Here is a 17,391-nt window from a genome sequence, read left to right on the forward strand (position 1 = left end):
TCACTACTTTTCTGAGGCTTCTCTTTGATCATTTATACTTTGTTTTGCTGCTTAAAAACAGAGAAGATGATTTAGTAAGTCTTGATATCAGGTGTTTACAGAACCTTCTTTAATAAAATCTTTAATCATTTACTTTTTTTTCACACTGAAGTTGCTTGAAGCAACACACGAATGTCTGCTGCTCCACTCCAACTCCAAGATGACAAATGTTCTTTGATGATAATTGTAGTGTGGTCAGCTAACTTTATGATGTGGGTAATGTGAACACGTCAGAACAGTCACGTGTGTGTGCAAGCGCTGAGTACACACCCTCTAGCTGATCCGGTGTTCACTGGGAAGGATTTAGTTGTATTGTTGCCAGTTCTGACAGTCTGGCATCTGGGTATTAAAAAAGGTCCGGATCCAGTCACAGCTGTTAGGAGTCTGCTTCCAACGGCTGGAAAAGGAGGCAGCAGGGTTGTATCAAACACTAATTATCAGTGTCCTGGCATAGGTGGGGATCCAGACTCTTTGGGGGAGTCCAGGTTCATGAGGGAGGGATGTTTTGATCACAATAAATTGCTCAAAGCATATCATTACTGCATGAGTGATAACAGAGGGGGGCATTCAGGAAGTCAGTGAAGAGATCTTTCAGTTGCTCTGCACAGTTCTTTAGATGATGCCTTGGTACGCCGTCTGGTCCAGAGCTGGGGTTGATTAAAAAGGAAAAAAAGAAAGAAAGAAACTCTCAAACCAGACACACATCGGTGTCTTGAGTCTTTGTTGTCAGCAAAGTGACTCATGAGGTTTCAGTGCATCTATGCTTCCCTTCCAGATGAATTTTTTTTCTGCCATTTTCATTCCTCCATACGTTGCTGCTTTGTTGCCAAGTCTAAGGGCAGCAACAGAGATTTCAGACAGTGGGGTGGATTCTGCTGTCAACCAGGGGCTTTTGTTGCATGATACTTGGTACTTCTTACCGCAGCCACTTATGGGTTTTTCCTGTCACAGCCTTTGAGCAAACTTCCATACTATACTGCCAAACCTTTTTCATTCCGAATCTGTATGCAGACATCAGCATAATATCCAGTTATGAAACTTTACAATAGCTTTCTTTTCACTTATAGGTTGGCAGTATCTTCACATTTAAAGAAAATAAGCCTAATTTTACCTGAAGCTGATCTCCATTGCAGGAAACCTGCGTTATTTTGTACTTGATCTCTGTTTAACAAATTAATTCAATCAGTAGATCAAAGAACTCACTTGCCACTAGATGGCAGTAAGACATTTCCTTTTTTTGTTAAATTTGTAGGGTGATCACTTTTTCTCTTTTTTCTTTATATGTATTCAGATGACTTCTTGAGTCTCCTTTCCTGTACAAAAATAAATAGAGTTCCTTCAGACAGTTTAAAAACTAATTACAGCATAACTGTAAAAACATAAAGCATGTATGAGCTAGAACAAAACAAGTCCCTTTTCAGAACTAAACTGTGTGCATTACACAGGCTTGATTTCCTTGTTGGCCTTTGCTGTGCGAGTGGGAGGGAAATTCATTCAGCATCTCAGTCCTGTCAATTAGATGCAGTGTGTGTTGGCCAGATTTCATGCTTGCTTCTAAAAACGAACGTTGATGCAATAGCCGAGCTAGCAGCACCGGTTCATAGTCATTAAATCAGGATTTGAGCTAATTAGGCCTGTCAGCATCAGTGATGACAGAACACAGCTGTTGTTTGCCAAATTTGAATCAAAAGTTACAAAATGTTTATGGCACAGTTTTAAAAGTCAACAATGACTATAAAGTTCAATTCTGGACTATTAGCTGCATTTTAACGCTGTCTTGCTAAAGTATTTACACATTTTGCTCTTTTTTCTTCTTTGTCACATTATATTCAAACATGTTACTGCATTTCATTGAGATTTTATGTGATAAATAAAACATTAAACAGTACATAGAAAAAAACTAGTCAGTACTGCAGAATATGCTTTATCTATCTTTATAGTTAGTATTCTTTGCAAAATAAAACATCGATTTGCAAATCTTGCCATAGATTCTCAATTTGAATCTGAATCCTGGTCTGGTCTTTCAAACACTTGAATATAATTTGATCCGATCCATTAGTTTGGAATTCTGACCCCACGTGATTAGGACTCCAAATCATGTATCTGTTATCATGGCTAAGATTGTAAAACTCAAGGGATTTTTATTTATTTTTTTATCTGTTATATTATTAAATCGAATCAATAATGACGTTTTTAATAACCACATAATGCAAAACACAAAATGCTATGTTATTTTCGGGCAATGCAGAGATCAGTTACCTGTTTGATATCAGCGGAGGAAGCAGTGATGTGTGACGGGTTTGTTGATGTCTGTCTGCAGCTCAATCGGATTAATAAAACCAGCCATGTGACACAGCTGAGGTTTTTGTGCCTGTCAGCAGCACACATGTGTTTGTATGTGTCTGTGTGTGGTGCTGGCGGTCAGAGAGTTAAAAATCGCTTGGAAGTCATGTGGTCAAGAGGCAAGTCAGAAAGCATGAAAAGCCCCTTGTTACAGTTAACGTAAATGATGACAGTTCGTTTTGACAACTAGGGGCCAATGGAAAGTTTTAAGTCAATTATAGCTTGGCAGGGGACTCAGAAATATTTGAGACATTCTCTCAGAACAACCAGGACCCACACATGTACTTTTTGTTCTGTATAAAATAAAAGGAAGAAATTGAATAAATGCATTTAAACATAACTAAAATATTGTACAATATGAAAAATGTTGTAGCTTTTTGTGATTTGGTTCAAAAGTGTTTGATTCCTTCTAATGTAGCACTTTCTAACCTTAATAATAAAAAAAAGTTTAAAACCTTTTGTTTCAGTTACAGTTGAATGGTAGAACATCTGCTGGTTGGTCTTAGCTTGCCAATGAAAGAGTTATGGTAGTCAGACTGTAAGGAAGCTTGTTTTGACAGAACCCTGGTGCCTCTACAGCTGCGTTTGCAATGTTTTATTGCTGAGACTTTCAGGCACAGCATTATACATCACATCCCATTAAGATCTTTTGGAAACAGGGTGTTCTCACAAGAGTACTGCCTCAGAAAACAATGAATTCCACATAGAGTTAGTTGTAGCTAATGAAACTTTTTCTATAGTAGAAAAGATAAGGTTGAAATCCCTGTTCTGTTAAATTTGTATTGTATATGTATTTTATTAAGTCTTACAAGAAGTGCTAACATGTTCAAGAGCTGCAGCATATATGCCAAGATGCATATCAGGTTACATGAGCCATTCTTTTTTTATGAGAAAAAATTATAAGGCGCACTGTCGGCTTATTGCCATCCTATTATGATCCTTTCCTATAGTGTAACTTTTATAGCTATAAATGTTGATCACCTTCTTCACCATAACCACAAACTGATGCCTGCCTAGATTACTAACTTGCCCACAATGATTGCGTATTTGTTGCAATTTTTGATGCTAATGTTCCTATTCCTTATAAATTCTGAATTACCAGCCACAACAGCATGCTTCTTTGGCATTTGCAGGCATCAAATAAAGTTTTGTTTTGCTTTTGTCCTCTGTGCTATCTTTCAGTCACTTTTTCCAGACTTCTGTGAAGACCTACTTCCTCTGTCTTTTCACACCATGCAGTCAAACCTTCTACAAAGTCAGTCATCTGAACCTGAGCACCTGTCGATACAACTGCTTCTCATTCTCTTTGGAAAAGGCCATAAAATGTACCTACTTTTCTCATGCCATGCCAGGTTGCCCCTTATTGACTTATTTATCCCTAACAGGACTTTGTGTCAGCTAGATTCTCGTGAATCTCAAGACTTGGCTAGATTTAACTGAGAGTCAGTGAAATCTTCCTGTTCATGTTTGGATTCTGTTACTTGTAAGAAGCGACAAGTAATTAATAAATTAATAAATGCATAGTTTTATTATTTCTCAATCAAGTTGATGATCTTGCATATGCAACGTCTTATGGAAAATCAAATGCATTGCTATCACTGCAATGTAAATACGATATAATTTGATGTATTTAATTATGCAGACAGAAGATCTTGATCATATATTATCAATATCTGCAAAAACCTCATTACTTATGATTCTAACCAGTTTCCCTCAGTAGTCATTACAAAATGATGTTTCTAACAATTTATTTCAAGGCCTTTGGAAAAATAGTATGGACTATAGACTTGAGCCAGATCTTTAGAAATGACATTTTTCCCATCAGAGATTGACCATGAATCCTTTCATGATCATGAATACTAGAAATGTAGTTCTTACACTAGAAGAAGGTCTTTTGTAGTTTTCAAAAAGGAAACTAAAACCTCATAATTCTTCATTCTCTGAGTTAGTAATTTAGGTAAGCATAGATTTCTGTAAAGCATTTTGCAAGACCCTTTATTGTCATAAACTTTCAGTAAATAGTTGAAAAAGCTTGACAAGTGCTTTGTTCTTACATTAGTTCCATAATACATTTCTCTCTATATTCCCTGGGAATTTGCAGCTACAGATAAAGAAAATGATTAAACTTGACTGGTTCTGCTGCCTTTTCGTTCTTTAATATCCCAGGAGGAACATAACCTGGGGAAGATGGATTTGGGTGCCGCCCGGCTGTGTGTTCAGCTTCTATAGAGTACATAATTTACTTTTATGGGGTTGGATTTCAGGGAAGTTGCTGCGATCATTTTACTGTACAGGGCTTCTCTCGGGGTAGCAAATGATAAAGATGTAATAGCCAAAATATAGCCTTAATGAGATCTGTGAGTGTGGCATTGTGGCATCTCTTGAAAATAACCAAATGCAAAAATAGTCCTAAACACAAGCAGCTGTTAAGAGGGAATTGCTTTAGCAACACTAAGAGGAAGATTGGGGTAGCACATAGAAATACTGTTATCTAGAGCTATTCAGTTAGGAGAGTAGGATAATAGAACAGTGTCAGAAAGATAAGATATGGACTAGCTTTTAATTATGTGGAATAAAAATCAGCTTTGTATTAAAATTATACATAATGTCACATTTTATTGTGAGAATATACTCACTTTGAACTTTTTTATTTAATCAGTTCACATCATAACACCTTTCAAGTCAGATTGTCATACAGTTTTAATCAGCTTGAGTTAATATATGTTAGAAAAAGATAACACAAGCAGACCACAATTCACGAATTGACTTAAAGTCAGCATTCATATACAAAGGACTCCATTAGTGGGATTTGGTTGCAGATTTAACTCATGCTGAAGGAGATGGAACAATATGCAGCTCATTATAATACCAGCATCAGGTCAATTCTATGTCACTTCTCAGGACTCAAGGCTCATTACATGATGCACATTTCTATTAAGATTGTTATGATACCAGTGGTGCCACTGAAAGTTGGGAATTTAACTGTTGCAGTGCATGGTTGGCTCCTATTGTCCAATGATTAAAAAGATGGGAGATTCAGCTGAGGGCCATCACTGCAATGACCCTGCAAAACAAAATATTTGCAGATTACAAATATGAATAAGTATTTTTGCTCCATTTCTCCTAAGCAACTAGACTGGCAAGTTGAACTTAATAATTCAATTTACTATATGTTTAATAGCTAAAAGACATCTGATATATTTCTTTAATAGAAAGAATGTGCAAACTGTATTTATAATCAATATGTCATAACATGATAATACAATACATTTTAAATGTCTGTCTAGAATATTTGTCCTTAATTTACATTTAAAAGCTGCAAGCTCAGCTCGAGCAGCACAAAATACGGGTAAATGCAAATCTGGTTTAATCCTTCAGCATCATTTGTTTTTGCAAGGTAATTCAAATTGCTGAACAGGCTATCGTTTCACAGCTGCTACCATTAGTGTGCACAAGCAAGTTTTATAAGGAGGCAGTAGACAAGCTCCATCACAACAGACAGCTCTTGTGTGTCCTCTTTGGAAGAATCATAACAAACAAGAATTTTCACTTTTTTGTTGTCTAAATCATTTGGTTCATTCTGCACGATAGTACAAATGTTTGAACAAAGATTACTGAGATAGTAACTAACTTTTTAGATCTATTTCAACAACTTCCCCCCCAACCCTCCAACAGCCACTTCTGTAAGACTGCTAAGCTTAGCATGGTAGCAAGTTCCACTTTAGGATTAAAGTTGATAAACTAGTTGAAGCTTTATTTAAAAAGATTCTTTTTCTCCAAGACATGATGTGAACTAACAGTCTTGTGACAGTGGTGGAGAATTTCACTGCACTGTTGGTAGTATCAACATAATAATTGTGTTATTGTAAAAATACAATAACACAATTTATAGAATTTCAATGGCTAATATTTAATTCCCTTCAAAATTAATTTGTATAATGCTGTTTATCTGAAATGATAGATTTATGTAGTCTTTATTTGTGCCATCACATGCAAAGACAGAGCAGGTTTGTGAATGTTACACGGTGCAAAAACAAGAAAAACAGTCATTAGCATTCACTAGAACTGTGTAAATGAAATGGGGCAACCAACAACATTTTTTGTTGTTGATATAAATGATGTAAGATGGTTTGCTGAGCTGCAATATTGCAACCTCAGCCCCACCTGCGCCATATGTAACTGCTGAAGGATAAATCTTCTGCACCTCAGGTGTGCAATTACAAGCTTCAGTTCTTTATAGACTGACACTTCTATCTTCTAGCAAGGACTGGTCATTTACAATAAATTTGATATAAATGTACTATGACAGAATATCATCAAACTCCCCCTTGCTTGAAAAATAAGCTTGGAAAATTGGGTATGATCCAATTCCCTCTATGCAATCACTGCTGTCAGAAAATTCTCCTCATCTTCTTTTTCATTTTCTCTTGTAACTAGATGCTGTCAAGGCCCAGGGGCTTTGCTGCGCAGTTTGCTTGGCTGTATTTATAATTGGACCCTGTCAACAGTGTCCAGTGCAGCAGAAGTGCAAGGTTTTGTTATGGCATCTACTTTGTGCCAATTTCATCACATGGCAGCTGTGAGATGGTTTGTCTGTCATTAATGCATAAATATGGGACGGTGCGGACACAATAGTTGCTCCTACATGTTTGGGGAAGGAATGAACATGATCTAAGCACAGCTGAAGCTAAATTCTTGTTTGCAATGTAAAACTTTAGGGTTGTCTATTTACAAGAAAACACTGGTAGGTGTGTGTTTGTATACAAAAGAGTGGAAGATAAACCTAATAATGAGGCCTGCGGTTCCCGTCAAAACCAGAATGTCACTCTTTTTTTCTGTTGACATGATAATTGCATGTAATAGCAGTACAAATACCAGAAGGGATTTAGAATTCAGTGTGGCTCCATCTCTCTGCGGCAAGCCTCTGGGTTAGGCATGTTTCAATCCCCTCTGTTATTTCTACTTTTTCTATGTTCCTTTGTTCCTGATCAAATGTTCTGTTCATCAAATTGTGGGATTTGACCTGCTTTGCTATTTACTAAGTATCTGTGTGGGTGTTCTCCTAATCAGTGTGGGAGGAAGGGGGAAAGAAAAAAAAAAAAAAGAAGCCGGATCATGACTGAGCTTGTCAAGACGAAAACGCTCTGCATGGAAAAATGTCAGACACCTAGAGGACAGACGGGAAATGGGATAACATTGATGCCTGACTTCAAAACGACACTGTAGACCTTAGATCCGTTTAGAGAAGGGTGTGGGCAGGGTGAAAAACGCTGGCTGGCTGCAACGCAAAATTAGGAGATCACTTTTTTCTGATGAATATCCTTAGTATCATGGTGCCTTGTGCTATAAATATATTTTTATTTAATCAATCCATGAACTGTATGGGTACAATCTGTAGTATTACTATCTACATCCTGAGCTAAACCCACTATCTCCACAAGAAGTCATAGTAGGGTCAGCATCAAGCAGTAGGTTCACAACTGTTCATTATCCAATTGAAAAGAAGAATGCTAGTCTTTAGATGTTCAAAGCTAGTTCCTCAAGAGATGCAGCTGTAACTGAAGTGAAAATTGCATAATGAGTCTTAATGAACGCACTACACACTTTTCAAAAGTTTTGCTGAATTTTTTCAAACCATGTATTCTTTTATTTTTACTTCACAAATGTGCACCACTTTATGTTGGTCTATCAGTTAAAACCCCCAGTAAAATTCATTTAGGTCAGTGGAAGTGAAGTGACAACATGAGAAAAAGTTCAAGTAGTATGAACAATTTCACCAGGCGCTATTTACGCCCCTCCTCAACACTCCAGGAGGGGGAGACAAAGATCCACTTTGGTGCGGGATTGAATCCAGATTGTCTATCTACAGACCTGCTTATGGTTGCTTTTCTTTGTTGTTAGAGGCGTTGTAGGAATAGTTAGGTGACCTTGACTAAGGCATAGTTCCTTTTTTTATTTGTAAAACATGTGCAGGACGTGCTAAAAACACACCTCCCTTGACCTTGCACACAGACTTCAACCAATAAATCCACTTCTCACGCAAATGTAATTCCTACCCATTAAGAGTTTTGCTTAGTAAACCTCAAAGGTTTATCCTCCCCTCATCACTCTTTCTGTTCAGAATGACACAACCGCCGTCCATTTATCACCCGACAAACGCATTCCAGGGGAGACACTGGCCAATGGGTAAAGAGGAGGGCGTGACTTTCCTTTTACTCCAGCAAAGCAGGAGTATGAAGTTTCACCCAACAGTGCACAGCTGCTGGGAGAGAATGGTGCAGCTTCGCGCTCAGCTCAGGTGCGTGATATTTCCCAGCTCCGTTTTCATCTTCCCATAACTTTGACCGACGCTCACAGGAGTGCAGGCACAAAGTTTAGACGCCGCAGCTCCACTCCCCAAATGGCTTGGATTATTCCTCCGCATCTGCACGGGACTGGCGCTGCTTTGCTTCTGCTCGCACTGATTCTGACAGGTGATGCCGGAGCGAGTGTTTCTGACAGCTATGGATTATCATACGCCCTGAGGCCCGAGCTCTCGGAAGATACGATACTGGTCGCCAATAATGGGATCCGCGTGCCTTTCGGGAGATCAGTTTTTATTGATCCCATTAACGATTTGGTGGTCCAAGTTCAGCCCGGCGACAGATGCAGCATCACAGTTTTGGACAACGACCCGCTGTCTCAGAGACCCGGACACCTGTCTCCGAAAAAGTTTCCGTGTGAATTTGGCCCCAACGACGTGAAGTATTCACACTTTGGCTCCCGGAGTCCCCCGAGAGACAGAGTGAGATTGCAGCTCAGGTACGACACCCAAACGGATACAATAATAATACCGTTCATGATGGAGGTGGAGGTGATCTTCACACAGCTGGAAGTGCTGACGAAAAACATGCCCCTCGCTGTTGACAAACTGCTGGGCACCAGTAATCCCATCGATAGAGGGATTTTGGAGTTCACCCTTGACAGAAGCTCACAGCAATGCAAAATAGCTTCGCTCACCAGCGGCAACGTGATTCCTCGTTATGGGAAACTTGTGGATGAGGAGAGCCTCGGAACAATGGTAGATTGTGATGAATTCATTAGGATGAACATCCGTTATCAGCATACTTTTACTTCAAAGTCCCCGAACAGAGATTATATCCCCATGCTGGTGGAATTATATGATAAAGAAGGAAATGTGCTTAAGCAGGAATTTTTCCAGATTCTGGTGCGAATAAAAGACGGAGAGGACAACACGCCCCCTAAGCCCAGCTTTGTTGCCATGATGATGATGGAAGTCGACCAGTTTGTAATGACAGCAATAACCGTAGACATGCTGGCTGCTGAGGATGTGGAGTCTAATCCTGACGAATTAATTTTCAACATCACTTCCCCTCTCTCCTTTGAAGAGGGCTACATAGTCAGCACAGATGACAGGAATTTACCCATAACCTCATTTTACCAGGGAGACCTCAAAGAACTGAAAATTGCTTATAAACCTCCTGCTGTGGATTCAGACACTGAGAGGATTTTCCAGGTTGAGCTTGAAGTTGTGGACACAGAAGGGGCTGTGTCAGACACGTTTGAATTCATGATTGTTGTCAAGCCGATGAACACGTTGGCCCCTGTGGTTACAAGGAACACTGGTCAGCTGCTGTATGAAGGCCAGTCCAGGCCGTTGTCTAGTTCACAGAATCTAGAAATCAGTGACGAGGACAATTTAGACAAAGTCAGAATTAGTGTAATTGATGGCTTGAGGCATGGAGAGTTAACTGTTCTGGGCTCTAGGAGGAAATTTTTCACCCCATCTGACCTTGACGCTGGAGTAGTCATTTATCAGCATGATGGTAGCGATACATACAGTGATAACATTATCTTCAGGATGACGGATGGCACACATGAAGTGGAGTTTTTGTTTCCCATCACTGTCGTGCCTACAGATGATGAGGCGCCTATTATCAATGCCAACACTGGTTTGATTTTGTTCAAAAATCAAGTTATGCAGATTTTCCCGTCAATGCTCAGTGCTGCAGATATTGACTCAGAAGATTCTACAATAACGTTTGCGTTAGAGCTTCCCTTTCCAACAGTGGGGCAGGTGTTGCTGCGTCAGTCTGAGGCGCCAAAGGACCCATCTACCTGGAAGTTTAATACAGAGGATGAAATGTATGAGAAAGTAGTGACTGAGTGGCTGCAGCAGGACATTATCGATGGAAAACTGTTTTACAAGCACACAGGGCCTCACAGCACGAGCACAGTCTTGGATCAATTTGTGTTTAGAGTACAAGATGACAATGATCCCCCAAATCAGTCAGGTAAGAGCACATTCATAATCAAAATAATTCCCGTCGATGACCTCCCGCCTGAACTTTACCCTAGTACAACCTTACAAATGACTGTTCACGAGTACCAGCTGACGTATTTCCGGAAAAAATTCCTCCGCTACACCGACCTTGACTCAGAGGACCGAGATTTAAAATACACCATTATCCAACCGCCTACAGACACAGACGAGAACAGCCCTGTTATACTAGGAGCCCTGGTATTGACTGAAACCCCAAACACTGAAGTCACAACGTTCACACAGGCACAGATTAACCATCACAAAATAGCCTTCAAACCACCTGATCTTGAGCTTGGAATTACCACTCATGTTCTACAGTTCAGATACACTGTGGAAGATGTCTCTAGAAATAGTGTGGAGGGAGTTTTTACAATATTCTTAAAGCCTGTGGACAACAAGCCACCTGAAATAACGAACACCGGATTTACTGTGCTGGAACGTGGCAGACACATCCTCACCAGGGCTGAGCTGGACACCACAGACACAGACACAGACAGCAGCAAGATAATATTCACTATTACACAGCCTCCTCTTCATGGCCAGATCCAGTTCATATTCACTCACATGACAAAAGGAGATACCTTCAACCTTGAGAATATTGGAAATGGAATGATCTCGTACATCAACAATGGAGATGAATCAACAGTAGACTTGATAAAAATAGATGTCAGTGATGGGGTGCACGTTGTTCCAATTTCCATAAAAATTACAGTGAAGCCAATTGATGATGAGACTCCAACAATTGATCTGCCAGCAGGTACAATAGGCTCCTACATAGACGTACTAGAAAATGAAGCAACAGAAATCACAAGTAACGTAATTCAGGGAAGAGACGAGGACACAGATGACCTCCGTTTGACCTTCATCGTTGAAGACAAACCATCATTTGGAGAAATCTTAGTGAAAGGAGTTCCATCGAGCACGTTTACTCAAGCTGATATCATTAACGGCTTTGTGGTCTATGCCCATACAAGCGGAGAGATTGGCTTAAACACAAAGGAGGACTTTTTCAATCTCACTCTGACTGATATGTCTGATGAGTGGACTATAGGAGGAAATAAAATTACAGGTGTCAGAGTTCATGTAACTATTCTTCCCCTGGACAGCCAGGCTCCTGAGGTCTTTGTTGGGCCACAGTTTACTGTTACGGAGGGAGAAAAAAATGTCATTCAGATTCTTCATATAAGCGCTGATGATGTTGACACCCCTAATGATGACCTTCTTTGTACAATTATTGTTCAACCAACTTCAGGGTATGTGGAAAACATCTCTCCAGCACCAGGCTCAGAGAAGTCCAGGTCTGGGACAGCTATTAGTGCTTTCACCATCAAAGACATTAGACAGAATCACATTTACTACGTTCAAAGCATTCACAAAGGAGTTGAGCCAGTGGAGGACAGGTTTACCTTCAGATGCTCTGATGGCATCAATTTCTCTGAAAGGCACTTTTTTCCCATCTCCGTAATCCCCTCTAATGATGAAAAGCCAGAGATTTACATGAGAGAATTTGTGGTTATGGAGGGTATGAACATAGTTATTGACACTCCCATACTGAACGGTGCTGATGCGGACCTCCCGTCTGATCAGCTCACATTTTTCATCTCCAAACCCCCCAGACATGGATTTATTCTTAATCAGCTCACCACTGGAACTCTCCCTGTGTCAAACTTCACCTTGGAACAGATCAGGGATGGCTCCAGTATTGTGTATGAGCATGATGACACAGAGACAACAGAAGATAGCTTTGAAATTGTCCTCACAGATGGAAAATTCAGTGTAGAGAAAACAGTAATAGTTATGGTTATCCCTGTGGATGATGAAACCCCGAGGATGGCTATTAATGATGGCCTAGAAATTGAGATAGGTGATGTTAAAGTAATTAACAATAATGTTTTAAAAGCCACTGATCTGGACTCTGAGGATAGTACACTTACGTATATTGTAAGATACGGGCCTGGCCAGGGGTATTTGCAAAGAACAATGCCAACTGGTGAATTGCAAAATATCTCAGTTGGGATGAATTTTACACAAAATGAAGTAGATCAGGGTTTGATTTTGTACATCCACAATGGGCAAGAGGGAATCCGTGACCTCATTAAGTTTGATGTGACAGATGGAATCAACCCTTTAATTGACAGATACTTCTATGTATCTATTGGTGGGATTGACATAGTTTTCCCTGATGTAATCAATAAAGGAGTATCTCTTAAAGAGGGAGGTCGAGTTACCTTGACAACTGATCTTCTTAGTACAAGTGACCTGAACAGTCCAGACGAACACTTAGTTTTCACAATCACCCGTGCTCCTGTGAGAGGACACCTGGAATGCACAGACACACCTGGGATGCCAATCTCATCCTTTACTCAGCTCCAGCTGGCTGGTAGCAAAATCTACTACATTCACACAGCTGACGACGAGGTGAAAATGGATAGCTTTGAGTTTGAAGTGACTGATGGCTACAACCCTGTGTTCCGCACTTTCCGCATCTCCATCGCTGACGTGGACAACAAGAAACCTGTGGTTACGGTGCATGGCCTGGTGGTGACTGAGGGAGAGAATAAACTCATCACGCCTTTTGAAATAACAGTTGAAGACAGAGACACCGTTGACCGCCTGTTGAGATTCACAGTTACTCAAATCCCTGTTCACGGTCGCCTGCTCTTCAACAACAGTCGACCTGTCGCCTCTTTCACAAAGCAAGACCTAAATGAGAACATGATCAGCTACAAACATGATGGCACAGAGAGCGCAGAGGACAGTTTCTCCTTCACCGTCACTGATGGAACCCACACGGACTTTTATGTCTTCCCCGACACGGTTTTCGAGACCCGAAAACCCCAAGTGATGAAGATTACTGTTCTTGCTGTGGATAATGGGGTGCCTCACATCATAGTTAACAAAGGTGCCCAGACATTGAGGGTGATGGAGAGAGATCTCTTGGGGTTTGTGATCACAAGTAAGTGCCTCAAAGCAGAGGACAGAGACAGCATTCAGGATTCTGTGACTTTTAGGATTACTGTTGCCCCAGAACACGGTTACCTGATCAACCTTGGCAGAGGAAATGCAACTGTGTCCACATTCACACAAGGTAAGAGAGCTGATTTTAATATTTCTACTGTTCTTGCAACTTTTGTGTCATCCTTCACATACTCTCTCTGAAGACTTTGTAATTCTCAAAGATGTTTGATGCTAATCTTAAGTCTCTTTATATTTACCTCCTATGCCCATTTGGCATTATAAAAGCAACATTTCCTAACAAAGGTTTCATTAATATTTCACCCAAAGCTTCTTTTTTAGACAGAAAAGTCTGTTTTCAGGGCCCCAGGCTTACCAGATCTCCAGAGGAGTGTATTTTTTCAAGCAGTGCCTAGTGGGTTCACTTTTGGAAAGAGCTGGTGGAGATTTGTACATTACTGGAAAACTATTTTCAAAGAAAAACCAAGGGAAATATAGATATGGTGGTAAATAATACGAACTGCAAACACGTTGAAGGGAGACTGGCTCAAAGGAAATGACTAGTTTTGTAAACAACACAAGGCTGTGCCGAAGTTATACTTCAAACAAACCAGGGGGATGCCTTGGTTAATGGTAAATATAGGTGTAGCAGCACATCTGTTGTGTCAATGTCCATGTTATTTCTGCTTAGATTTATGGAGCCACTGTGCAAAGGGTATCCCCAGGTAATTAATATTTCAGCAGTTTTCACAAGCGTAAATAGACACAAGCTATGCACCACTAATACAATTTTCTAATGCACCATTCCATTCATTTGAAGATTTTTTTAAACTTAATTAACTGAAGGCATGAAGGGTTAAACTTTACAAACTACCTTATCAATGATTATGAAGGATTCTGTTTAACAATATGCAATGATGACGGCACACATTAGAATGATGGTGAATCACTTTATGTTATTTAGGATTTTGGATACAGTTGCAGCATTTTTATTCAAAATGTGTGAATATGTAAATATTCCAAGACTTTCAGCATGCATATTTTATCACACGGCCTGAGTCTGCATTAGAACGTAGCATTCAAAAGTTGTTTTTAAGAAGCATATCAAGGGGGGAAAAAAATAAATAAATCTGAATGTATTTTTCTCCTTGTCACCATTCAAGCCATGGCAGTGTTTGTTGTTCTGCTCATGCAAATTCTTTCTTTTTCAGCTGAAATCGATGACATGAACATATGCTACATTCTGAAGCCTGGTGACAATGCGACAAATGACATCTTCCATTTCTCCATTGAGGATAATGGTAAGTTTGTTTTCTGTCAATAAGATATTTGGAAAGTTTGATAAGAATCCTTCTCATGCTGATATTGGATTTGTCTCAGATTGAACTATGAGAATATTTTCTACATGTAGAAAAACCTGCATGTACACTTAGATCACAGTATGTCTAAATAAGGCAGAGTTATGTGCAAAGATGATAAAGACTTCCAGGACAATATTTTCTCTCACACATGATGTAGAGGGGAAGCTATACTGTTTATATTGTGAAATAGATTTTGACTCCATTGTAATGTCTTGCCGTCTTGCTTATTACCATTTTATTTAAGCATTTGTGTTAGTTTTACTGCAAATTACCCAGTAGCTAGTTCTACCTTATGGTTCCAAACTATAATTACTGGTTATTTTTCAGCAAGTAATTATTCATTTAGCAAATGACTAATTAGTAAAGCAATTAGCGAAGACCTTCCCTCTAACTAAGATTTGTAATCAGGCGCAGGCTCAGTGAAAGGTTTGGGGCAATGATGTCGGTGTTGCCGATTAGCAGAAGCAGTGTGCCTTACAGTGTGTCCTTTTCTCTACCCTTCAGCTGTGATGAGTGAGCACAAAGAGCCGCTCTAATAGGGGCCCTCTTTTCCCACAAGTATCTCCCCGGCCTTCATACTTATATTCTCATTTTGCATTTTTTTTTGTTTTTCCAGGACAAATCTGTTGCTTCGGTTTAAATCAGTGGTAACAGGTGGACGGGGTGCTGATGAGTGATGACTTAAAAGTAGAAGCTGGTTCTGAATTATAGATTTTCACCTGAGCGGCTTGCTCGTTTAGAGCAAAGGAGAAACTTCTTTGTTGGTGAGGCTCCGTCAGTCCCCCTGTTATTACCACACCTGAGTTATTTGTCAGGGATCTCTGCTGGTTTTCTCCCTCGCTGTCACTCTCTTAATGACACACTCAAATCCCACACCAGTAGTTTGTTTTCCAGAGCTGATAATTAGATTCACTTTCTCGGGTCTCACAATACTGCTTACGTTGCTTTTACATAAAAAAAAAAAAAAGGTGATTCTAAACAGCATGTTCTCTTCCGCATCAATTACAGCTTTGTCGCCGCTGACCATAATTGTCATTTTGTGACATTTGAATTAAAGTTTTTTCTGCCTTTAAACATTTCTAAGAAGTTGGTCGGCCCATCCGCAAGGACTTGTCACGTACTGCAGTGCAGCTGGTGAGGCAGTCAGTGAACATTTTTTCAATGAGATTTGAGCTGCGCTGGTGGCAGCCCTGATTCCCCAGACGGCGCTTGCAGCTCTTTGAACAGCCGTGTTGTGGAGGAGCTGAATGGTGTTCTCCAGCACACAGCTGCACCATGTCGTGTTAAACAACGGAAAACATTCTCCTTCTCACTTCAACCTCATTTTGCCACTAAAACTTAGAAATGTTTCACCCCCCCTCCTCTCAGTAAATAGTTGCTTTTGATGGTGCAGCTGCTTGTGGTAATTTCAGCAGTTCGTGCCGACAGATGTGAACTACCCGTGTGTTTACTAATTGAAGGGCATATAGAGAAAGTGTTTTTGCTGCTGATTGCCAGTATCTCAGTATGCACGCTACCTTATTTGCACATGCCATTGTCATGTAAATAGTCGTCATCATAAAAAGCATGTACACCCTTGCTGATATCTGGTCTTTTTCGTATCTGGATATCATAAAAAATTATTTAGAGTACTGGCTTCTGTAAAAACAAAACCTTTAGATCTATGCTGTCAGGATTTATTCAACAAAGATCACACCAATTAGAAAAAGTAGAAAAAAAGTTTTTAACCCTCCTGTTATTTTTGTTTGTGAGATACAGCAATAATGTTCCTGGGTCAATTTGACCCGTGGAGTGTTTAATCATGCAACAGCGTCAGAAACCAAGAAAAATCCTCCAAAACATTTATGCATCTGATTATTAACTCCAATACTAACCATTTCAATCAACATTTTTTTATGCAATAATGTTTTTTTTTATTTCTCACAAATAGAGGATCAATGACGACAACTTACTCATCTACTCGTTTGGATGTAAGAATTGTATTTTTTTACGTCTACTCTCAAAAAACAATACTTTTTTGTAAATTTTTTTATATTACATTTAGATTTTTAATTTTTTTTTCCAAGGTGTGATCTTTGTAATTTAACTTGAGACACATATACTGTTCTGGGTCAAAGTGACCCACTGATTCAATTCAAGACAAATGAGTCATGCAGAAAGTATTCATGTTTCCCCCACTTCTGCTGAGTGTCCACTCAGTGTGGGTGGAGTTTGCCCACGGGAACCGATAAGGTTCCCATCAAAAGTTGTATGAACACCTGCTTTCTCGCAGTGAAGTAAAGAGAATAGCGAGAAAGTGGGCTTGTGTGTGTACACGTGTGCATGTATGTGTATGGTGTGGTGTGGTGCGTGTGTGTGTGTGTGTGTGTG

The 17,391-nt window shown here is 39.8% G+C and overlaps 1 protein-coding gene across 1 annotated transcript in view; it reads left to right on the forward strand.

Moving 5' to 3' along the window:
- Positions 1 to 8,011: 8,011 nt before the first annotated feature.
- frem2b (FRAS1 related extracellular matrix 2b) overlaps positions 8,012 to 17,391 on the forward strand; it is a 65,111-nt gene continuing 55,731 nt past the window's right edge. The window contains exons 1-2 of the mRNA XM_008426312.2: positions 8,012 to 13,793; positions 14,872 to 14,961. Coding sequence (XP_008424534.1) covers positions 8,783 to 13,793; positions 14,872 to 14,961 — 5,101 coding nt within the window. The 5' untranslated portion in view covers positions 8,012 to 8,782. The remainder of the gene's footprint in view (positions 13,794 to 14,871; positions 14,962 to 17,391) is intronic.

The sequence above is a fragment of the Poecilia reticulata genome, linkage group LG13 (genome assembly GCF_000633615.1).
Source record: "Poecilia reticulata strain Guanapo linkage group LG13, Guppy_female_1.0+MT, whole genome shotgun sequence".
Lineage (NCBI taxonomy): Eukaryota > Metazoa > Chordata > Actinopteri > Cyprinodontiformes > Poeciliidae > Poecilia > Poecilia reticulata.